The sequence below is a fragment of the Diabrotica virgifera genome, chromosome 4 (genome assembly GCF_917563875.1).
Source record: "Diabrotica virgifera virgifera chromosome 4, PGI_DIABVI_V3a".
In the NCBI taxonomy this organism is placed as follows: Eukaryota; Metazoa; Arthropoda; class Insecta; order Coleoptera; family Chrysomelidae; genus Diabrotica; species Diabrotica virgifera.
The window spans coordinates 135,044,527-135,064,003 of record NC_065446.1 but is presented as its reverse complement, the minus strand read 5'-3'; the positions used below and the strand labels follow the sequence as shown (position 1 = coordinate 135,064,003).

The window sequence follows — 19,477 nt, the reverse complement described above, 5'->3', positions numbered from 1 at the left end:
ACCCGAGAAGAGTAATATCCGATTTATAAAGGCCATAACTACTTTCTTTAGATATAAATTAACCACAAATATTTTTACCTAACCTCATACATTTCTACATTTATTATCATATTACAAAAACCTGAAAACTTATTTTTTCCGTTCCATTTCCATATTGGCAGATCGGTCACATGTTTTCAGAATTCTCTGATTAAAGCGCCAACTTTCATTCTACTGATTTGTTTATTCAGTTCAGACGGCATACAAAAAGGCAAATCATCATTTTTCATTCGGCCATATTTTCAGCTTTGTGTTTATTTGAGGTAAACTTTTACACCTCCATCCTGAGGTAATAAAATTTGAATTGCCTAAACTTTTGGGCGAAAAAGTTTTTGTGATTAATAATTTTAAAACAAACACACAAAGATAAATCGTATGCAAAAAGTTTTTAAAAGCGAAGAACAAACAATTTTGGTATTGAATAAACGCAAAAATTTCTTTAAATGTATGGTAGAAAGTATGTGGAATTTTCTAAGGAAATTTTCCTCCTTTTTTATGCACTTTTGATACTAGATTATTAAACTATGAGGTATTCTGGTACTAAAAGTTACACATGCTTAGGTCGGTAAAATGCTTTTGTTTGAAAAATTTTTTCAAATTTTGTTCAAATTAAAAAAACAAAAAATTTTCAAATCAATTTTTCTAGAAGACGACGTATCCTACTGACTTAAAGCATGAGTAACTTTTAGTACTAGAATATGTCACAATTTGATAATTCGGTGTCAAAAATACTTACAAGAAGACAAAAAATTATGCGATAAAATATCCGTTGCTCCACCCAAAAGGGACGCCTATGATCGGTACTACAAATTCGCAATTCATGGAATCGATTTATCTCTGGAAGATAAATAGACGTACCAGTTTTGGTTTTTCTATATAGAAGCGTTCTAGAGAAATTCTTCTTCTTCTTCTTTTTTAACCTGTTTGCATCCACTCCTGGACAAAGGCCTCCCCATGAGTTTTCCATCCTTCTCTGTTTTGTGCTATTTGGTACCAGTTTCTCCCCATTTCTGCTTTGATGTCGTCGAGCCATCGGCATCGTTTGTTTTGGTCTTACTCTACTACAACTGTGCTCGAGTGGTCTCCAATGTACGATGTTTTTCGTCCACCTTTCGATGTTTTGTCGTGCCATGTGTCCTACCCAGTTCCACTTCATTTGCGCAATTCTTCCAAATACATCTTCCACGTTCGTCCTGCTTCGCATGTCCTCATTTCGTATATGTTCCCTCAGAGATACTCCTGACATAGCTCGTTCGCTTGCCTTTTGTGTCGTTCTCAATCTATTACATAGCTGATACCTTTGTAAGTGCCATCGTCTCGATTCCCTAGCTGATAACTGGTAAAATACAACTGTTGAATACCCTTTTCTTTAGATTTATTAGTGTCTAGAGGTATCTAGAGATCTAGCCATCGTTTTTGTTGTCTTCCTCCACTACGACTGTGCTCGCGTGGTCTCAAATGTACGGTGTATTTCGTCCACCTTTCGATGTTTTGTCGTGCCATGTGTCCTACCCAGTTCCATTTCATTTGCGCAATTCTTCCAATTACATCTTCCACCTTCGTCCTGCTTCGCATGTCCTCATTTCGTATATGTTCCCTCAGAGATACTCCGAACATAGCTCGTTCGATCGCCCTTTGTGTCTTTCTCAATCTATTAGCTGATACCTTTGTAAGTGTTATCGTCTCCATTTCATATGGAGACGATTGGAGGTTTATTAAAAAAAACTAATTAAAAGATGCCATCTTCAAAGGTTTCTAGATCCCTTAGGAAGTATTTTCGGACTAGGTGATTTGAATTACACCTTAATATTTTAAGCCCAAGAACCTACAGTTAAAATATTTCCAATTATTAATGAAACAACCTGTATATTTATTCCTTGTCTTTAAACCAGAAGAAGTAAACTAAAAAGACAGATTCACACCCAAGAAAGTCACTAAAAAAATCACATAATACATCTTCTTTTTTGGTTGATTATGTCGGTCTTCGAAAAGAATCCATAACAATTATGGGCGCGGCCCAAAATAGCGACAACTCCATATTATCGGTAATAGTCTACGAGAAGTGCACGGTAAATTAAAGATGGAATTACAAAAAAATTATTTGTACTCACTTTATATATATAATCATATCCCTTCTACCATACAATGGTGTAGGGTTGCAACATTAATCTACCAAATTAACATATCTAGTTTTACATAGGTACTTACAAATATACAAATTACACCTTTACATCTAATTCTACATTTCTAAAATTAATTTCATTAATTCTATAAAAGTATCAGTTATCTATATACAAATTTTTTCCACTCTTTTCTGTCTTGTGCTATCGCTTTGGCATCTGTCCAGTTTGATCTTTTCTTTTGCAGAATGGCTCCTATTGCTTTATCCCATGTTTGTCTGGGTCTTCCTCTCTTCCTATTTTTTGATATTTTTGCTTCCCATACTCTTCGAACTGGTCTAGTTTCTTTCATTCGTTGTAGATGTCCCCACCAACATAATTGTCTTTGCTCTATATACTCCAATGTGGATGGTATTTTTAACTCTCTTCTTATGTCTACATTCCGTAGTCGGTCTAATTTAGTGACGCCTTTTACTCTTCTCAGGAACTTCATTTCCATGGCTTGGATCTTGCTTTTTTGTCGGTTTGTTAAGACCCAAGATTCGCTGCCGAAGGTTAGTACTGGTCTATAGATTGATTTGAACACTTTTATTTTTGTTTCTCTTGAAATTTCTTTTCTACTGATAAATTTTTTATTCATTGTATGGTACAGCTTTATTGTTTTGTCTATTCTATTGTTTACTTCAGCATCTTGAGTGCCTGCCTGGTCAATTATTACACCTAGATAAGAGAAAGTTTTCACTTGTTCAATTTGTGTTCCTTCAATTTCTATTCTTAGCTCCTGTCTCTCTTCACCGATCTGTAGTACTTTGGTCTTGCTTTTGTTTATTACCATTTCATTTTCGATGAATACTCTGTTCCATATTTCAATGTTGTGTTGTAAATCTTTTTCACTTCTTGCAATTAACACCAAGTCGTCTGCAAACACTCCTTCTGATATTTCTACTCTACGAAGATATCTGTGTCCAACATTTAATTTTCTGCTTTCTATTGTGCATCTTTTAATTATTTGGTCCATAAACAATATAAACAGCGTTGGGCTAAGAGCTCCGCCTTGTCTTAGTCCTCCTGTTACTGTGAAAGTGTTTGATCTATTGTTGTTACTAATCACCGAGTTCACATTCTGACTATATATTTTCTGGATGATTCGTATCATTTTATGTCCTACACCTTTCTCTCTTAGCACTTTCCACACTCTCTGTCTGGGTACTTTGTCGAAGGCCTTTTCTAGGTCTAAGAAGGCTAAGTATATGTTCTTTTTCTCTTGAAGCGCTTTTTCGCCTATTTGTTTTAGCGTGAATATATGATCTTGTATGCTCCTTCCGCTTCTGAAACCACTTTGTGTCTCGTCTAGTGTATCTTCCGCGATTATTCTTATTCGTTTATCTATGATTTTCTCTAATATTTTCATGGATACACATAGCAATGTCAATCCTCTGTAGTTATTACATTCTCTTTTGTCACCTTTCTTATGTATGGGAACTATCAATGCGGTTTTCCAGTCCTCTGGTAATATTTCATCTTTCCATACTTTATTCATTATTTCTAGTAGTATTTCAGTACCTTGTTGTCCCATGTTTCTTATTATTTCCACCGTTACTTTGTCAATTCCCGGAGCTTTTCCATATTTTAGCTGTTTTATGGCTTCTTGTAGTTCTTCTAATGTTATTGGTTCTTCTACATTTTCTTCAGGTGTTTCTTCTGGTTCAGTATTGGTTTCTGTATTGTTGTCATGGTTCAATAGTTCTTCAAAGTATTCTTGCCATCTATTCATTATTTGAGTTGGTTCTGCTAATAAGTTTCCATTTTTACTCTTAATATTGTGTACTTTTTGTTTGTTCTCTGTTCTTAATGTTTTTAGTGTTCTATAGAAGAGCTTTTGATTACTTTTACTGTCTTGTTCCATTTTATCACCAAATTTTGTCCATGTTTCCTTTTTAGCTGCAGTTACTAGTAGCTTTACTTTTTTTCTTTCATTTTTATAAATGTTGTAGTATTCGTTTGCCTTGTTTTGCAGATATTGTTTCCATGCTTTTTTCTTAGCTTTTACTTGTGTTTTTATTTGTTCTGTCCACCAAGCTGTCTGTTTTTTCGTGGGATTTGTTTTACTTATTCCGCATACTTCTTTAGCTGAGTCTAGTAATAGGTGTTTAAACCAATTCCACGCTTGGTTTATATTCTCTTCGTTCGTTTCTATTTTATTATTGAGTTTTTCGTTTACTTTCTTCTCATAGTCTCTTGCTGTTTCTTTATTTCTGAGTTTATAAGTATTAATTGTCTCCACCGTTACCATTGTTTGATTATCTGGTCGATTAACTTTTATGTCTATTGTTTTCTCTCTTATCTTTGCAACAACCATATAGTGATCACTACCTATTTCTGGGCCTCTATGTACTTTGGTATTCATAACTTTTTTTCTGTCGTTGCTTTCAACTAGTACATAGTCAATTATGGATTTTTCGTTACGGCTCTTTACTTCTCTTGTGTACATATGGATATCTTTGTGCTTAAAAAATGTGTTAGTTATAATCAAGTTGTGGATAGTGCAAAATTCAAGCATTCTTCTCCCATTATTATTTCTAGTCTGCTCTCCATACTGTCCTATGCATCTTGTGTATAACTCATCTCTTGTTCCAACTCTACTATTGAAGTCGCCTATTATGTATATCTCTCCTTTAGCGCTTTCTGTTATCAGTGTCAACTCATGCCAAAATTCATCTTTGTTGTATTCTGTGTCGTCTTCGTTTGGGCCATAAACTACTATTACAGTTTTTATGCGATTATTCTCTGTATTATTAATTTCGATACTCAATATTCTTTCGGACCATGCTTTCCAATCACCTATTTGTTTCTCCATACTTTTATGTATTATACATCCTACTCCTGCAGCTGCTCTTTGATCTTCTCGGACTCCACTATATATCATTGTGTGTTCATTCTCTAATTTTATTTCACCTTTACCTTTTTTCTTAGTCTCAGTTATTGCTAGTATGTCTAATTCCGTTGTTTCAAATTCTTCTATTAGTTCTATTTCTTTCCCAGTTATACTTTTAATATTCCATGTTCCAATTTTCCAATATTCACCTTTATTTCTTCTTTGCTTTGATGTTTTGGTTATGTTTGTATTACTGCATGCATTTACCATTTTCTTGTCCTTGTTCATAGCCGTTCCGTTCCTTTATTTTCGGTCCGGCAGTTAGTTAGTTTTTTGTGGCCTTATTGCTTATTAGATTTTTATTGAGCTCAAGTTTTTCTTGAGATCTATTCCAGGTCCATAGTTCATCATTTATTATGAGTTTATTATATCCAATAATGACTTTATTACCTTTGGCTCGTTCTTCTTTTCCTTTTTCTCTTATATTTTTTTGTATTTTCCTCTCGTTGTAAGTTAAATCATCATCAATGAATATGTTGAGTTCTTTTACTTGCTTATATTTTTTCTTATTTTGCAGTATTTTTATTTTGTCTTCGGTGGTATTCATTTCTACTTTGCAAACGTTATTTGAGAGTTTCGTAACCTTTTTAATTTCTGCCTGAACTCCTAAGTGCGATACTATATTATTGGATATTTGTTCTTTCATCTGGTTATGGTCATCTCCAATTATTTCTAATCCTTTAATAATGATATTGTTTTTTCTTTCTCTTTTTTCTGCAATTTCTATTTTCTCATGTAGTTTCTCTATCTCCTTTTTCATCTCAGCATTTTCAGTTTTAGGATTAATTATTTCTTCTCGATATATTTTCATGTCACACCTCATCTCTTTAAATTCTGATAGCATTTGTTTAAATTCCGATAACATTTCTTTCATCATTTCTTCCATTTTGTTGGACTAATAGTGTTCCGCCACTGTGTAGGTTCGATTGTATCTCTATCGATTATCAATACTGTTTTGTTCTTATCATTGACTTCCCCGCTCCCCGCTTCGCACTGTTCCGTCTGTTCAACACCGCGGAAGGTCACAGCACGAGTTTGTCAATAAAAATAACCTTTAAATAAGAACTTTTACATACCAATTTTTGTCCACAAAATTATGTCTGTCTGCTGCTTACTTCCTTCTTAACAATATTCACTTTTGTGTATTTATTATTACTCGATAGGTCTCAGTAGATTTGAGTTTGATATCAGAGCGATAAATACACGTCAACAACGCACCATTAGCGTACCTATACCAACTTTATAATGATAAAAATTACGGGATCTGGATTTCAATGCTTCACATTGTTCCTTTGAGCAGTATTCGTTTTTCCGATTGTTTGGTTGCTAAATTTGCCAATCAACCCTCCACATGTTATCCGGCCTTGGGACCGGCTGTGGTAACCCCAGAGCTACTCGGTCCACCATGCAATTACCCCAGGCAGTGTTACCCCTCTTGGAATAATTAAAACGATCGAAAACATCTACCAGAACAACACAATACAAGTAAAAGTGGACGATGAATTAACTGAGCTATGTGAAGCCGGCAATGGGATAAGACAGGGGGATTCCTTGATTCCTTTATTCTTCAACCTGATCATGGACGAAATAATAAAAAATTAAGAACTAAAAAGGATACTAAATGGGAGAAAAACAACTTAAAATAATCTGCTATGCAGACGACGCAATACTAATCTCTCAAAGTGAAGATGATTTACAACGTATCCTGCACCAGTTCAACATAATCACCAGAAAATTTAACATGCTAATTTCCTCCCAAAAGACAAAATGCATGGTTATAACAGCAAATCCAATAAGATGTAAATTGGAGCTGGAGGGTCAGACAATAGAACAAGTGATGGAGTTTAAATACCTAGGCATCACACTATCTATCTACGGACGGCTCGAAACAGAAGTGGAAGATCAAGTGAATAGAGCAAACAGAGCCTCAGGTTGCCTGAATGACACAATATGGAGAAATAAAAATATCGGAAAAGAAATGAAAGGCAGAATTTACAAAACAGTCATCAGACCGATAATGACATACGCGGCAGAAATACGACCCAATACAGAGAGGACAAAAAGAATGCTCGAAACAGCGGAGATGAAAACCCTTCGAAAAATCGATGCTAAGACTCTATGGGACAGAGCTAGATGTAAAGATATACGACGGAGATGCAAGGTGTATAACATTAATAATTAGGTAAGAAACAGAAGAATAGAATGGAATTACCGCATACGCCGAATGACAACAAATAGGATAGTCAGGACAGCGAGAGACGGTTCCCCAATTGGAAGACGATCAGTGGGAAGACCACGAAAACGATGGAACGACAACTTACTAGAGGCACATTGAAAAAACAGACAGAGTCATGTCTATACAAAAAGAAGAGGAAAAAGAAGGATTTCAATGCATATTTTTTTTTATAATTCTCGTATCAAAGTTGCGCGTGAAGTTAGGGGTGTTGATAACAATTCCGAATTTGGGGTCGAGCCTATTCTTATATTATTATACTTCCTTTTCTTCTTCACGTGCCACTCCTAGCGGAGATTGGAAATTATTATGGCCACTGCGACTTTGTTAGCAGCGCGCCCAAAAAGGTCAATCGAACTACACCTGAACCATTCACGTAGATTTCGAACCCACGATATTTTTTTATACTATTTTTATACTAATACGTCGCTCGAGGGTTCGAAAAACAAAACTGTTTTTATGTATATAAAAGCAGACTAAAAATCTAAATATATACGGAATAACGCAGAAAACATAAAAAATCTCCGGTATAGCTTAATTAACCTATGAAATGCCAATAGTGTCAAAATTTCATAAATGTCAATAGTATCAAAATTTCACAACAGTGGAGTAAACTTGCTTCGGTTCGACCAATTACAAACAAGCATTATGGCGCGGTAAATTTGAATTACTTCTCCTGATTTAGAAACAGCATAGTTGATAACAACAGTATCAGACTAGAATCGCATTAATAGTAGGATAAGATTGATCCAAAAGATGGCATAACCTAGACATCCAAAGTGAAAGTTCTCCTCCAACACCAAATTGTTCTATATGGTCCACATACTGTTAAAAAAGTCACACCATTTTGAGCTTCGGGTTTGGGGGGGGGGGGAGAGGGGGGAGAAATCGGTAAATTCGTAGTTTTTTGCGTTTTTCGTCAATATTTCTAAAACTATGCGGTTTAGCATGAACAACCTTTTATACAAAAATGTTCTACATTAAATTTGAAATAAAAAAGGTCCAATGCATAATCCTTCTAAAATGAACGGTTCCAAAGTTACAGAGGTAGTATTAGTATAATTGGTCCAAAAAAGACCTAACCCAGACATCAAAAATAAAAGTTGTCCTCCAACACAAAATTTTTCTATATGGTCCATACATGGTTCAGTGAAAAGTTACACCATTTTGAGCGTCCGGTTTGTGGGGAGATGGGGGAGAAGTCGGTAAATTAGTAGTTTTTTTTTCGTTTTTCGTCAATAGTTCTAAAACTATGCTTTAGCGTAAACAACGTTCTATAGAATAATGTTCTACATAAAATTTAAAACAAAAAAGGTCCTATACATAAATGTTATAAAATCAACGGTTCCAGAGTTATGGAGGGTGAAATGTGGATGTTTCCGATACTTGTTATATTTTTTGGGCAATTGATGATGATTTTGGGCGGTGAGGTTAACGTCTATTCAAGGGCTTATCACTAACTTACCGTCGCGGCCACTGAAATAGCAAATTTGATTTATAAAACCCAATCCTGTTAAAGAAAATAAGTAGGAAATTTCCCAAAAAATGTAAAAAGTATCGAAAACCTCCACTTTTCACCCTCCGTAACTCTGGAACCGTTGATTTTGTAACAATTATGTATAGAACCTTTTTTGTTTTAAATTTAATGTAGAACATTTTTGTATAAAAAATTGTTTACGCTAAAGCATAGTTTCAGAAATATTGACGAAAAACGTAAAAAAAACTACTAATTTACCGAATTCTCCCCCATCTCCCCTCCAAACCGGATGCTTTAAATGGTGTAACTTTTTACTGAACAATATGTGGACCATATAGAACAATTTGGTGTTGGAGGAAAACTTTTACTTTGGATGTTTAGGTTAGGCTTTTTTTGGACCAGTTATACTATTATACTACCTCCGTAACTTTGAAACCGTTCATTTAAGAAGGATTATGCATAGGGACTTTTTATTTCAAATTTAATGTAGAACATTTTTGTATAGAAGGTTGTTCATGCTAAACCGCATAGTTTTAGAAATATTGACGAAAATCTTAAAAAACTACGAATTTACCGATTTCTCTCCCCACCCCCAAACCCGATGCTCAAAATGGTGTGACTTTTTTCTGAACATTATGAGGACCATATAGAACAATTTGGTGTTGGAGGATAACGTTCAATTTAGATGTCTGGGTTTGGGTCTAGTTATACCATACCACAGAATAACTAACCATACAGAAGCGAAACTCAGGCCCAAAATGGTAACATAATTTTCATGCTCATGTGTCAACGTAACTGGTATAACCTCACTTTTAGACTGACAGTGACAGTTGTTTTTAGTTAAATTTATTTTTATATATGTTTTATTTTATAGTTTATTTATATTTTATAGTTAAATTTTATATTTCAAAATTAATTAATAACTACTTGTCAAAAATATCACATCATATGAATTGGTCTATTCCTTAGAACATCAAGTTCCATTCTATAACTAGGGCTCAAGGTCAAATATTTCGGTTCCCACACAATCAATGGAAACGACAGTCAGTTTCGCTTCTGTATGGTTAGTTATTCTGTGACCCTACTACAGTGCGTAAATCGTTCAGCTGGACATAGGGAACATACATTGTATATATTTGGATACATAAATAAGTACATTGTATTATATTAAGATAATTGTGGCAACTTCGCTCTTTCAATGACAATATAGTTGTTAGAATTAAGGGGCATTAACCTCAAAATTGATTATTAATTTTGGGTGACACAAATAAACGTCAAAACATGATATTGCAGTAGAACTATTTTTGACCTAATGGGAAAACTGTGTCTGTTTAATTTGGAAATTAATTTTTAAATAAAAGCTATTTTAAAAATTAAAGAAAATTATTAATTCATCAGTCATAATCTTTGTTTTTGATTTATTTGTGGACTGCCTTGCAATAAAAATCATTCATTATATTCGTTGTAACAGCTCTATTGCACTAGAAACTCGTATTCGAACAGAATTTTCAACCAACACAGGTTAGCGCAGTTGCCACAATGATCTCAATGTATATTCCCTATGCCCAGCAGAACGATTTACGTACTGTATAACTAATTTGATATTATCAATGGTTCATTGTATTTTTTTTCAGAATGCTACTACATCCATCAGAAAACAGTACATTTTTAAGAGTTTACATCCCTGGACATATAAGAGCAAGCTCATATTTCGTTGGAGTCCTAGCTGGGTACATTAAGTATCTAATGGGTATCCAAACCTTTGAAATACAATCATGTCAGGTAAAATTAGGTTGGATAATGTGTGTGTTACTACTGTTTATTTCGTCGCATTTTGCATTTATTTTTTACGTTCAGACAGTTCCTACTTGGATTTCCGCTCTATACGGTGCATTATATCATGTGGGTTGGAGTATGGGTATAGCATGGATTATAATTGCTGTTTCGTCTGGATATGGAGGTGAGTATAAAGAGACGTCTATAAACGTGATATAATATTAGTAATTATTAATTATTATTTAAGGTTGGGCTGTTCCAATTCTTTCTTGGTCTCCGCTGGTTATTTTAAGCAGACTTACTTACAGTATTTACTTAAGTCATGGTGCAATTCAAATGTATTCAGCTGGTATACGAAGAAAACCTGTATACGCTAGTACCTTCAACTCGGTAAGATTGATTAAAGCCGTTATTGCAAAAAAGGGTAATGAAGTTCAGACATTATTTTTCAGGAATAATTATAAAAGATAAACTGGCATACGTGGGTTTATTCATCACTACATATTTTCCAGTTATACTATAATACGAAAAAACGTACTTAGCCTTTCGCGTAGAATTAATTGAGGGGATTAGATGCTAAGGGGTACAAGTGATAAAATGGTTTAGTTGAGAAAAACGAAGTCAAAGCTAAATTTACATAGTAAATTCTACAGCGATTAATCACTTATGGATTTATTTTGAATTAGTTTTATACATTTTATTTATCTAATTGTAAAGTTAGTATTTATTTTCAGTCAAAATATTTGAAATTTTGAAAAAACGTTCGCACTTGTACCCCTCTTTTTGCGCTGGTTTCTCTTTCCACTTAAGTATCTTACGAATTTCTTAAATAAAATAAAAAAAAAATTAAAAATAAAACGTTATTAATTAGTAAAAATTACTTGGTATATTTTGTGTTATCATTTCACTTATTTTGAATACTTTTTAAGAGCTTGATTTGCAAAGATGTTAAACGATTCACTAAAAATAATATCCAACATCTTACAGGCAAAGGGGTATAAGTATATACCTGTTTATATAGGTATACCTGTTTGCCGCAAACTCTTTTTAAATATTTCGTAAGTAGTTAAGCTAATAATAATAATAGTCTCGCGTTTTACACGGCTCACGTGGCTTTGGGAGTATAGCAGTGTAGTCTACTATATCTAGGGCCTACGGTATACAAGGAAGGTAACAGGGCCAGTGCTACGCTTCAACCACCTATTGTTACCCCTGGTTTTACCCAAGGTGCTCATTTTATTCAAGCAGAGTCGACCTGGAGCCTATAAACATTTTTAAAAATGTCTAGTTGTTCTTGCCGGGTTGTAGGATTTGAACTCCGGATCACCGGCACGCGAGCCATGCACACGAGCCATGCACACTACCGCTTAGCTACGCGGGCCCTAGTAGTTAAACTATAACCTGCGATATGTCGCCACCAGTAGTTTAATTCACCTGTATCTCTTTGACACTAAATATTTAGTACTATCTAGTATTATTTTGTGCACTTAACTCAATTCACAATATTTTGTCACTTGTACCCCTTAGCATATAATCCCCTCAAATAATCAGGCAATAATTATAATAACTTCATGTACAATCTAAAGGTAATCGTACACCTTAGGGTAATCGTCTTTATTTAGTTAGTTCAATGTCAGCCGTGCCTAGGGTCGGAAACTTTTGCTACCTCGACAAGGTTGCTAATAATGATATTTGCAAACAGTATACATATTATTTTTAAAAAAATTGTTACACGCAAAAAAATATTGAATTGGTTGAATCCTAAAAATATCTGATTTTAATCAATAATTAATCTTGAGATAATGCCGCATCTTAAACCATGGTTCTTGATATTACATATATAACGCTACCGATCCTTCAGGAGCCTTCAACTATCTTCTAGGCCTTATTATGAAGACTATACTTCGTTACTTTGTAATCAGTGACGCGCTTAAAGTTACGTTCACCAAGAAAACTTGACGGTGCCATGCTGAATGAAGAGTTAGTTTAGTTGGTAGGCTTTCAACTTCAGCAATATTCCAATATTATAGTCCGGATGAATCCAACAGTATTTGGGTGTTCTTGCAATATATCTTTAGAATATTCTCACCTTAAATTCTACTAGAATAATGGTACAAATTAATCTATACATTTTTCAGGTGTACGCGGCTGTAGCTGATGTATCTTTAGGTTACACGCTGGCTTTTGTTCTTACAATATTATTTGAAGCTCCGATTATTGGCCTGGAAAAAATTTTGTGGAACGGTAAGTAACGCATACAAAATAATTGCATGTATGTATACAGGGTGTCCCGAAAATATTGGTTATAAATTATATCACACATTCTGGGATCAAAAATAGTTCGATTGAACCTAATTTACCTTAGTATAAAAATGTGATCATAAAAAAGTTACAGCCCTTTGAACTTACAAAATGAAAATCGATTTTTTTCAATATATGGAAAACTATTAAAGATTTTTTATTGAAAATGGACATGTATCATTCTTATGGCAGAAACGCCTTAAAATAAAATTATAGTGAAATTTCTCCACCCCATAAACAATTTATGGAGGTTTAGTTCCTTTAAACCCCCCCCAAACTTTTGTGTACGTTCCAAATAATTCATTATTGTGCTATTAGTTAAACACAACGTTTTTAAAACTTTTTGCCTCTTAATAATTTTTCGATAGGCCGGTTTTTATCGAGATGGGGCTTCTTTTTTAATATATTTACATAAACATTTTTTGGGGGTTTTGTTCCTTTAAACCCCCAAATGTATGTGTACGTTCCAATTAAACTATTATTGTGGTACCATTAGTTAAACACAGTGTTTTTGAAACTTTTTTCCTCTGAGTCTTTTTTTGATGTTACCTTTTATCGAGATATGACTTCTTTTCAAAATACATCTAAAAATGTAAATTATAAATACATTTTATTAACGGGTGTATATAATTGTACTTAACCCTATAATACAGGGGTGGCCAAGCTTCATGATAGTCCGAGCCATTTTTCAAAATTTGAAATTTTCCGCGAGCCGCAATTAAACAATTATTTAAAAAGTGTAAAAAAGGTATTCAATTTTTCTCTCAGTTTTTGGATTTCACGAATTTTAAAGTGAAATAAAATGGTAAGGTAAAGTTTGCAATCCTGCTAGCAACATTAATAATATTGAAAAATATTAAACATATTATTAAAAGATTTTTAAATTGAAAATTTACCTGGTTCATTTCCCTGGCGACACCTCCAAGGCTTCTAAAATTTGCAAGCCAGATGGATGCTGCAGTGAAGACAAAAAGAAAGGAATCCTAAACGTTGCAATTTACAACCCCCGTCTACAGCTTGGTAAAGATGAAACGGAAAATGGACCTAGTTACTCTATAGGAGTAATACTAATTAAAATATAAATAAAAATGTATACCATTTTTATTCAATTGCAATGCGAATTCAAAACAATCTTATTTTCCACTTAGAATAGAGAGCGCAATCCAGCACTCTAAATCGACGATTTTCGACTCTTATTGGAGTCATCATCGGAGAGGCGTAGGTCTGCTGCAGCATCCATCTGGCTTGCAAATTTTAGAAGTCTTGGAGGTGTCACCAGGGAAATATACTAATAAGTTTTTAATTTAAAAATCTTTTAGTAATATTTTTAATATTTTTCAATATTATTAATGTTGCTATTAGGATTGAATACTTTACTTTTCAATTATTGCCAGATGACGCTAGTCGCCTAATCCATACACGTCAGTTGCAATGTGAGGATAAGCTTTCATGGTTGGTCACATCGAGTATGGAGCAGCAGGCCTACCACTCTCGGATGATGACTCCAATAAGAGTCAAAAATCGTCGATTCAGAGTGCTGGACTGCGCTCCCTATAAGTGAAAAATAAGATTGTTTTGCCTTTGCATTGCAACTGGATTAAAATGGTATGCATTTTTATTTTTACGAAATAAAATGGTTTAAATCGTTATTTCAAATATGCAAATAATTCTACAAGCAGCTTTTACTATTTAAGAATTCTTTTCTGGAACGGCCTACTGATCTTCTACCGTCTCTCAAAAAACACTGTCTTTAACACTCTGTCTTCCTCTAATCATACAACACAACCTACCATCTTATCTTAGCTATTATATGTCTAAAGATGTTTTCAGTACCATACACAGTCACCAATTCAGCTTTGCGGCGCCTTCTCCACTCTCCTGTCAATTCATCAATTTGAGTTCAATATGATTCTGAGAACTTTTCTTTCAAAAACCAGCAGCATATTTATTTCTCGCTGATGTTGAGTTCATGTTTCACTTCCGTGTGTAACATTGGGAGAATAATTGGCTTGTACAGTCTTAATTTAGATTGTTTTTTGGTAACTTAGATCTTAATAATGATGATATGGAGTATAATGCTCTATTCTCCACAGCTATCCTTGCGGAGACCTCTTTTTATACGCGGTTGTCATCTGCGATTACTGCCCCTAGATATTTAAACTCTTTTACTTCTTCTAAGTTATGGTCATTGATAGTTATATTCTGCCTAACTCTTGGTCTTGGATTTTTGGTTGCTAGCATGTATTTTGTCTTCTCTTCATTTATTCGAAGGCCCGGACTGTCTGTTTCTTCCTCGAGTTGTGAAAACACCTCTCTCACTTCTCTTGTAGAATGAGCGACTGCACCTAGATCATCAACAAACGCAAAAAACAGTTTTTATCAGCGATTCCCAAATCCCCCTGTCAGATCAGGTGATATTTTACTTATTACATATTCTAAGGCCAAATTGAATAGCAACGGTAATAAGGGGCCTTCATGTCAATGTCCGGATTTTACACTTAGTCTTTTACATCTTGTCACTAATTTAAGACATTTTGAAAAACAAAAATTAAAAGTAATTCAGGTACATTTATTGAGAGCCACAAATAATCTTTCAAATAGCCACATGTGGCTCGCGAGCCACAGTTTGGCCACCCCTGATATAATATGTAAAAATATTCAAAATATCTCGATAAACACTGGCTTGTCGAAAAAGTACTAAGAGGTAACATTTTTTTAAAAACGTTTTGTTTAACTAATGGTGCCACAATAATAATTTAATTGGAACGCACAAAAAGTTTGGGGGGATTTGAGCGAATAACACCCCCATAAAATTTTTATGGGAAGCACAAATTACATTTTATTTTTTTTTTTTAAGATGTTGCTGCCATAGCAATGCCACATGCCTATTTTCAATAAAAAATCTCTAAGAGTTTTTGATATATTAAAAAGAATCGATTTTCATTTTGTAATTTCAAAGGGCTGTAACTTTCTTTGTGTGCACTATTGTATAAGGTAAGTCAGGTTCAATCAACCTATTTTTCACCCCAGAATCTGTGGTATAATTTGTGATCAATCTTTTCGGGACAACCTGTATAATTGGCTTATGTCCGGTTTCACCAACGATAAATAGTAGGTACCTAGTATATTCTATGATTAAAGATATTCGACCAATAAACTGATATTTCTCCATTTTACTAACGTCAAATAAGACTTATGTTATTTATTTATCAAAAAAATACTTACTCTTCGAGTAAATTTGCAAGTTAATCTGGCTGTAAATATTAAGAAGAAAGTAAATTCACGAGTTTAACTTTAAATTATCAAAATTATATTAAAACAAAATATAAACTTAAACGTCTAATAAATTTTATTCAACGAATAACTATTCATTGATTTACTTGTTGTTGGTGAAACCTGACCTTAATGTAGTTACTTCAATAAGGAACTTGCATAAAATTTTAAGTTCGAAAAAAATGCTATAAATCAGAACAGAACATAATTTAAAATACCTATATATAAAAGAAAAAAAGTTGTTTTCGTCTTTCCTTTGGCCCGCAAAAACGATTAAAATCGAGAGAAAATTCGAATTATAGCAGCCACTGCAAAACGCGCTCTCATGGATCGTGACGCCATAAAGTTAAAAACGTGCAAGGTCCGCGCCATTAATTCATTACGTCTGATATTCGTTTACTTGTTGTAATCATTTTATGGTCTATCGCAGTTTTATTAATCTTTAGATCGTTGCTTTCGACTATATATATTTCATAATATTTTAGTGTTTTTTAAAATGACCAAAGAGCAATTTTTTAAAATAACCGAACAGGGTTTTTCTAAAGGGAAGTCTGATAGCTTACCCATTATGAACAAAACATTTTATTATTATGATTAGTTTATTTTAATTTTATAGTAAAAACAATCACTCAATCTGTAATGAACATCTACCAAAATATACCAAAAGTTCTATTTTCCTTTTGTTCAAAAGGCACTTGATTTAAAAAAAAACTACTAAGCAGACAACATATTATATAAAACAGTTACATTAAAATTAAGCTTCACATAAACTCCATTGTTTATCAACTGGTAATCTAATTAATATATTATTGGGGGTTTTAATGGTTGTAATTGTAAACAATGGTACTAAACAACATTTAGGTGTACTATTTACTTTTATTTTCCACAGTAAGCACACTACACACACACACACACACACACACACACACACACACACACACACACACACACACACACACACACACACACACACACACACACACACACACACACACACACACACACACACACACACACACACACACACACACACACACACACACACACACACACACACACACACACACACACACACACACACACACACACACACACACACACACACACACACACACACACACACACACACACACACACACACACACACACACACACACACACACACACACACACACACACACACACACACACACACACACACACACACACACACACACACACACACACACACACACACACACACACACACACACACACACACACACACACACACACACACACACACACACACACACACACACACACACACACACACACACACACACACACACACACACACACACACACACACACACACACACACACACACACACACACACACACACACACACACACACACACACACACACACACACACACACACACACACACACACACACACACACACACACACACACACACACACACACACACACACACACACACACACACACACACACACACACACACACACACACACACACACACACACACACACACACACACACACACACACACACACACACACACACACACACACACACACACACACACACACACACACACACACACACACACACACACACACACACACACACACACACACACACACACACACACACACACACACACACACACACACACACACACACACACACACACACACACACACACACACACACACACACACACACACACACACACACACACACACACACACACACACACACACACACACACACACACACACACACACACACACACACACACACACACACACACACACACACACACACACACCCACACACACACACACACACACACACACACACACACACTTTTCGAAAAAGTACTAAGAGCCAAAAAGTTTTAAAAATATTGTGTTTAAGTAATGGTACTACAATAATATTTTAATTGGAACGTACACAAAAGTTTGGGGGGGTTTAAAAGAACTAAACCCCCATAAAATTTTTATAGGGTGTCCAAATTTCACTATAATTTTTTCTCAAGATACTACTGTTATAAGAATGCCATATGTCCATTTTTAATAAAAAATCTTCAATAGTTTTCGATACATTGGAAAAAATCGATTTTCATTTTGTAACTTCAAAGGGTTGTAACTTTTTTTATATGCACATTTGTACTAAGGTAAGTTAGGTTCAATCAAACTATTTTTGGTCCCAGAATATGTGACTAAATTTATGACCTATATTTTCGTTACACCCTGTATAGTATATCCTCTTTCTGCAAGATAGATTGGTTTTTCAATTGTGTTGTATACATTGTAAATGGTAAATCACGATTTACAAAGTTTATACATTCTAAGTCATGATTCAGGAGTGCTCCTCGTAACATTCAATGTAGGTACTTAAGTTAATAAATGGAAGACCTCAATAATAAAATTATTATTTTTAAATAAAATTTACCCTTATGTATTATCAACCTATATTTTTCTAGAGAAAAATGTTGATCAATATCTTCCTATTAATTGAGTGCCTTTCTTATCGCACGATTTTTCTGAAGCTTCTGAACACGTCCAAGCACCTAGCTTAAATTTTTTAATATTTTCTTTATCTATCTGTAACTCAATCTATTTATATTCTGAATCTAGGCATCTGTCATTTGTCTTCATTTTTCTGTCTCCTTTTTATCTTCTTTTTCCTTGGGCCTGCGCTTAATCCCATATCCAGAAAGCCATAGAAATGCCACAAGAAAATATATTCAGAATGATATTAATTTTTTTTGTTTTGAATTAAATGGTACAATAAATAACGTGAAGGAACACTCTTATTAAAATAAATTATTTCTTTTAGCTACATCATCAAAAACTGCAAAGAAAGAAGACCAGAAGGCAGACCATAATTAATGTTTCAAAATACAATTATTGTAATAATTTATTTTAAAATGTATTGGTGGTGTTTCAATGTAAGGAAAATTGGTTTTAAATAAAGAATAAAAAATCCATAAAGAAATGAGGTTACTGTGGTCAGCTGTATACCATAATATATCACAAAACATTATTAAAAAATCCCTTATAACAGGTATATTACAAAAGTTTTATTAAAAAAGACCCTTCCAGGTCACATGACAGAACGTTGAAGGAATGACGATTCCAAAATCAATGCTCCTTACCACGGTCCTTAGACATGTACCTACTATGGTTGCCTACTCCGACTGTGGTGGGGAGACTTAAAAATGTTTGACTTACGTCGCAAGAGTACAGACACAAGACCATTTTTAAATTTGTTGCGGTAATGATCTTTGATTTTTGAATGTGTATTATT

The 19,477-nt window shown here is 34.2% G+C and overlaps 1 protein-coding gene across 1 annotated transcript in view; it reads left to right on the top strand.

The window, feature by feature from the left end:
* The window catches only part of LOC114331122 (nose resistant to fluoxetine protein 6-like), a 191,440-nt gene extending 172,275 nt beyond the window's left edge, over nt 1–19,165 (top strand). The window contains exons 9-12 of the mRNA XM_028280598.2: nt 10,439–10,764; nt 10,828–10,970; nt 12,719–12,824; nt 19,007–19,165. Of these exons, the coding sequence (XP_028136399.2) occupies nt 10,439–10,764; nt 10,828–10,970; nt 12,719–12,824; nt 19,007–19,059 (628 nt within the window). The 3' untranslated portion in view covers nt 19,060–19,165. The remainder of the gene's footprint in view (nt 1–10,438; nt 10,765–10,827; nt 10,971–12,718; nt 12,825–19,006) is intronic.
* Nucleotides 19,166–19,477: the final 312 nt, after the last annotated feature.